This window comes from Chinchilla lanigera, unplaced genomic scaffold, assembly GCF_000276665.1.
Source record: "Chinchilla lanigera isolate Chin_1 unplaced genomic scaffold, ChiLan1.0 scaffold00040, whole genome shotgun sequence".
NCBI lineage: Eukaryota > Metazoa > Chordata > Mammalia > Rodentia > Chinchillidae > Chinchilla > Chinchilla lanigera.
Window position 1 is genome coordinate 519,746 of NW_004955441.1, and position 6,000 is coordinate 525,745.

At 35.0% G+C, this 6,000-nt stretch overlaps 1 protein-coding gene across 1 annotated transcript in view; it reads left to right on the plus strand.

Moving 5' to 3' along the window:
- Spast (spastin) overlaps nucleotides 1-2,175 on the plus strand; it is a gene marked incomplete in the record, with an annotated part of 50,312 nt that extends 48,137 nt beyond the window's left edge. The window contains 1 exon segment of the mRNA XM_013517607.1: nucleotides 585-2,175. Coding sequence (XP_013373061.1) covers nucleotides 585-707 — 123 coding nt within the window.
- Nucleotides 2,176-6,000: the final 3,825 nt, after the last annotated feature.

Consider the following 6,000-nt stretch of genomic DNA (forward strand, 5'->3'; position numbering starts at 1 on the left):
TGGCACAGGCCTCTATGTAATCTCACTTCCTTTGGAGAGTGGGGCAAAAGGATGACAAGTTTGAACCCAATTTGAACACTCAGCAAGACCCCTTTTCAGGATTTAAACACCAATTTTTTTTTTTGTACACAGGGTTTCACTATGTAGTTCAGGCTGGCCTTGAACTGACTATGTAGCCCAGGCTGGCCTCGAGCTCACGGCAACCCTCCTGCCTCAGCCTCGTAAGTGCTGGGATTACAGTTGTGCACCACCACACACAGCCTAACAAAAAAACTTTTAAAAGGCTGGAGCTATAGCTCAGCAGTAGAGTTTTTGCTCAACAGGTGTGAAGCCCTGAATTCACTTCCCAGTTACTAAAAAAATAAAAAAAGAAAATCTAGTACCCAAGAAATGAAACACAACTAATAAAGTAACTACTATGTTATTTTTATAAAGTGTCTTATATAGCAAACTTGCCTAATATAGTATTAAAATGATTGGTAAGACTAAGGGTAATTTCTGTACATTTATAACATACCATTAGCTTAATCCACTATTGTATATGTGTTTATCATTTGTATGTCATGTGTTTTTTTAAAATCTAGATGAGAAATATCCGATTAACTGACTTCACTGAATCCTTGAAAAAAATAAAACGCAGTGTGAGTCCTCAAACTTTAGAAGCATACATACGTTGGAACAAGGACTTTGGAGATACTACTGTTTAAAGAAATGCCTTTGTAAGCCTGTAGAACATTTATTTAACAAGAGAGAAGCATCTGATCTTCAGTGAACGGTTATCAGCTACAAAAACTCAACCTAAGTTTACAGGACTTTTCAGAGTTTTACAGTTATTTGTGTACCAAACTTGAACAAGAAAACAATATACAATGTGAATGGAATATTGTGTTTTTTAAGGCCTTCTTGCCTTGGTGGACATGGTATCTCAATGGGCACTTAAATTAGAGCACAACAAAAAATGAATCTGGTGGTCTTTGCCAATATAATCCTAGTGTAAATAATAATTTGTATATTGTGTTGCAGGTGAAAGTATTCCAGAGACAGTGAATGGTAGAAGACACAAAAGCCTGTGGTCGTCTGTCTTCTAATATGTTTTTCTTAAAAGAGTAATTTTTCCAATTTTCCTTTCCTATGTTTTTCTTAAGAACCTGTAATTAGAACACCAAACACTTTTTAAGTTTCCTTTTTTTCTTTTCCTTTTATAAATTCAGAGTGCCAAATGAAACTTTCCTACCAGCAATAGGAAAAGGCCATTTTGAGACTTTTTTCTTCATAAATCTACAGACATTAAACAGTTTTTTGTTTTTATTTTTTCTGATACCTTACTTACTGCCAAATAATTTAGAAAGCAATATAATGACAACAAAGCAAAGCTAGTAAAATAGAACAGGTTTAAAGGTTTGAGTTTCTCTGTCATGTAATATGTAGATCAGTCCTCATGACCTGCAGTATTTTTTTTTCCTAATGTGTCAGGAATCTGCTGTAGACTGTTAATTTATTCCATCTGGAATTCATTTTCTGCCAAAATTCTGATACTCAAAGGAGCCAATTTTAACTGTTACAAAGTGGCTCCAGTACAAAAAGAGGGAAATACTGGGAGATAAGAAATTTCTAATTTATTGTTTATCACTTTCTTACTGTTTACAGTATAATTATAAGCCAGTGGAACTACCGTACTTTATTCTTAATAACTATGAATCCCTTCAATGAAGCTAAAATACTGAATTTTTATATACATTGCATACATTTTATAGGTTTCTTGTGCTCACTTTATTAACTAAAAAGTTGTAGTCTGTATGTCTAGTTTCTCCAACATGTACAGCAATTCTGTTTCTTGTTTGTATAAATATGCTTGATTTTTATTATAAAAATGTTCATTGTAGGAAGTAGAGACGCATATCATGGCCTTTAAAATATTGTAATAAAGGCAAATGGATATTTGCCCTTAGTTTACTGGTTAAAAGTTTGTTTACAGAATTTTCTTTGGTGCTTTAGTGATGCTTTGTAAAATGTCATGAGTGGAAAGCATAATTTTGTAGTAGTAACAGAGACTTCAATTAGGAAAGGTGTTTTGAGAGAACACATTAAAGTACATTTGCCCCTACTGGATAAGAACTTTGCAACAAAGACATACATTCTCTTTGATTTTACTTCTGTCTTGTTAAAAAATTATTATAAATACATAAGAACTATTATAAATACAGAATTATTATAAATACAGTATGAATTCTTAGTATCATATGCTATTTGTAGCCATGATTTAAATCATATCTCTTTAATCACAAACCTTTAACTCTACATGATAAAAATGAGAGTTGAGATAAACAGAGGTAAAGAAAAGCCAGAGCTATGCATATTTTAGGTCATGGGTAGTTTTTTTGTTTTGTGTTTTGTTTTGTTTTGTTTTGTTTTTAGTTTTTTGAAACAGTGTCTCCCCATGTAGTTCAGGCAGGCCTTGAACTATGTAGCCCAGGCCAGTCTTAAACACATGGCAGTACTCCTGCCTCAGCCTCCCAACTGTTGGGATTATAGGCGTGCACCATCACACCCTAGTATCTTTTTAAGGTCTTGAGTGTTAAACCATTAGTTATAAAATAATAATACAAGGTAGTGATGAAGAATATACGATTAGAAGAACTAGGTAAATTTAAAAAATCCTTTTCAGTAAAATTCATAAAATTTTACTTTGTTTTCACTAAGGGATTAAAATATCAATACTTACATAACTGCAAATCATCACAGGATTCTATTATTCCAGATGAACTTTTTAAATATAGGCTCCTTTAAAAGTATTGTGCTTACTATAATTCTATTTGGAAGGTTTTTAGATAATAAAGATTTCAAATGCTAAAGGTTTATAAAAATCAATTTAATATTATCTTTAACAGACCAAAATTATATTGCTGTATGAATATCCATGCATGTACAGAAGTTTCTTTGATGATCAAGTTTGAGGTTCATCTGATGTTAGAGAACTATTTTCTATAACTTACCCTAACCAGGTTGTCTTTCAAGCTTTGTTTCTTTCATAGAAGGACCATGAAAATAAAATAATGACATAATAGGAGAAAATAGAATAATGACATGGTAGGAGGTATGGGATTAGTTTCGTCATGTTTGACAGAAGTTGCTAAGGTTTTCTGAATTTACTGTGTTAAGCTCTGGGTTATATTTCCTAAAAGATAATGTTTAAACATTAAGTATTAGTGTGTTATGTTAATGTGGCAAAATTTTGTAAACTAAAAATTTATTGGTATACTGGATTTTGAGCAAAACTATCCTTCCAGATATATTAGGGATAAAAGTTTTTCTGAGAGAGTCTGCCCATTGAGTTATTAGCTTTCTGATTTGGAAATACTGTATGCTTTGTGCTCAAGAATTGGAGAAATATCAGAATTCCAATTTAAATACATATTCTACAGTCTTTGTTTATAGTGTAAAATTCTTTATATTTTGTACAAAAACTAATTCTTTTGGTAAAACAAACCATTTACAGTTTGTTTTTGGACTCAAAGGATTTTTCTTTAAATGCTTGTCTCAGTTTTAGTCTGATCTTTTGTATTTCTCTTCAGAAGAAATAAATTAAAGGGTACAGCTGCATAAAGTGGGTTTTTATCCTAAATGGATTGTAAATAAATTATAAACTTTATTTTGCCTTTAATTTTTTTAATTTAAAACTTCCTGAAATTTCAGAGGTTTCAGTCTGATAATGAAGTGTTTTGTAACTCTTGTCAGTAACAGTTATAAGCTCTGAACAAAACATAGAAAGTAATGACTACAAGACTCTAGAGAGTAACTAAATCCAGTCAGAAACTGCACGAAATCCTGTACTAGTGGAGATCCACATTAATTTGTTTCTCCCAGTGGGATAATGTCCAGCTTGTACAATACATTTGGGAATAGAATTCAAGCCAAATGTGTCAGTCTTGCTGGGCTGAGGGATCAGTGGGGCTTCTCGAACAGCTGGAAATTTGAAATCTTGGAAAGGCCTCAGAGAAGTACACCCAGAAATCTGCCTACAGATTCCTTTCAAATCCTTTGTGGATTCCAAAATTGTACCTGTGCAGTGAGATACTCAGAGGAACCCAGCAGAAAGCACTGAAGTCTCAGTGTAGATTGAATTTTGAAATTCAACTTCCACTAAGAGAGGGTGAGTAAACACTGGGTGTTTATTGTGGAAGCCCACAAAGGGCCATGCTTGAGAAGGAATGACAACATTCTAGCACTAAGGGCTGTGTTTTATGACCAAGGGAAAGAAACTCACTGGAACCAGACTTACAGTTTCACAGCATCAAGGTTCTTTGTTAATGAAACTGGAATTTCATTGGGTTTATGCTTTCAGCTATTTTCCATATAAAGCCAGAGCAAACATACTCTTCAGAAAAAAAAATAGAATCCAGAGACTTCATAGTATATCCCAAAGTCCAGTACACAGTAAATGATTACTAATCTGAGAAAAGTTACATGATCCATAGTCAACAGAAAATATATAACCCAGGCACAATGGTGCACACATTAAGGCTAGAGAGTATGAGGTGGGAGGGCCATTCGAGGAAGAGTTTGAGGTCAGCCCGGGTCTCATCAGCTGAGACCCTCCTTGTCTCAAAAAAAAGGGGGGGGAATATATAGAAGTTGATGCATAGATAATATTCAGCAGAGAAACAAATTGAAAATCCAGTGGGAAGTCTCAATAAAAAGTACAAATCTGAACTGAAAAGTAGTAATCCAAAATAAATTTTATTTTGGGGGACATAGAACAAAGATTGAATTAGAAGACAAGCCAATAAATTTATCAGGCCATAGCTCAGAGAGAAAGGAAAATAGAAAAGTTTAAGATTCATGGGACACTTATTAGTGTACTGTATCTGTAACTTGAGGCTCAGGAGGAGAAAGGAGAGGCAGATTATTGGGGAAGAGAATGGTTATAGCAATAATGCCTGAAATTTCCCCACAGTTGTGTTTTTGTTTTTGGGGTGGTTGGTTTTTTGTTTTTGTTTTTTTTTTGTTTTTTTTTGAGACAGGTCTTACCATGCAGTTCAGGCTGGCCTTGAGCTCACTGTGTAGCCCGGGCTGGCCTTGAACTCACAAGGATCCTCCTGGCTCAGCCTGCCAAGTGTTGGGATTACAAGTGTGTGCCACCACACCCCACTCCCCACAACTGTTGAAAAGCAACAGATTCAAGTATTTCAGTGAGGCTGGACATGGTAGTGCATGCCTGAAATCCCAGCACTGGGTAGGCTGAGGCAGGAGGAGCCTTGTGAGTTCGAGACCAGCCTGGGCTATAAAGTGGGCTCAACGCCAGCCTGAGCTGCATAGTGAGACCCTGTCTCAAAAAGAAAAAAAGATTTCAGTGAATCCCAAGCTGAATAAAAGTAAGTTGAATGAAGACCACATTTGGACATACAATTGTTGAGCCGCGCCCCCCCCCCCAACGGCCCAGGGGCAGGTGGTAGTGGAATAGTATTAGATAACCTAATTAGAAATGGTAAAATTCAGGAAATTGAGTAGAGACATCTGTCAGGTGAAAAGATTGAACAATATAAATTTTTTTATATCTAGTGAAGATATCTTCAAAATGTTAAAGAAAAAGCTTTTTCAGGTGAGAGAAAATAATTTCTTCCTGACTAGCTTACAGGAAATGCCTTAAATTCTTTAGGCTAAAGCCTTGCACGGCAGCACCAGGCCAGCCTGTAGTCATAGCACTGAGGAGGCTGAGACACAAGGATCATTGCAAGTTCAAGGCCACAAAGTACACAGTGAGACTGTCTAAAAAAACAAACACAAGTGGTTGGAGATACAGCTCAATGGCATAAGCACCTGCCTGGCAAGCACAAGGTCCTGAGTTCAATCCCTGGTACAAAAAAAAAAAAAAAAACGAAAATTATCATTAATGGGAACCTATATTTCTGAGAAGAAACTTAAAACTTTGGAAATGATGTTAATTTTTCTACATACCTGTTAGCTATTTAAAGCTAAAGAAATTAAACAGTATTTGTAGAA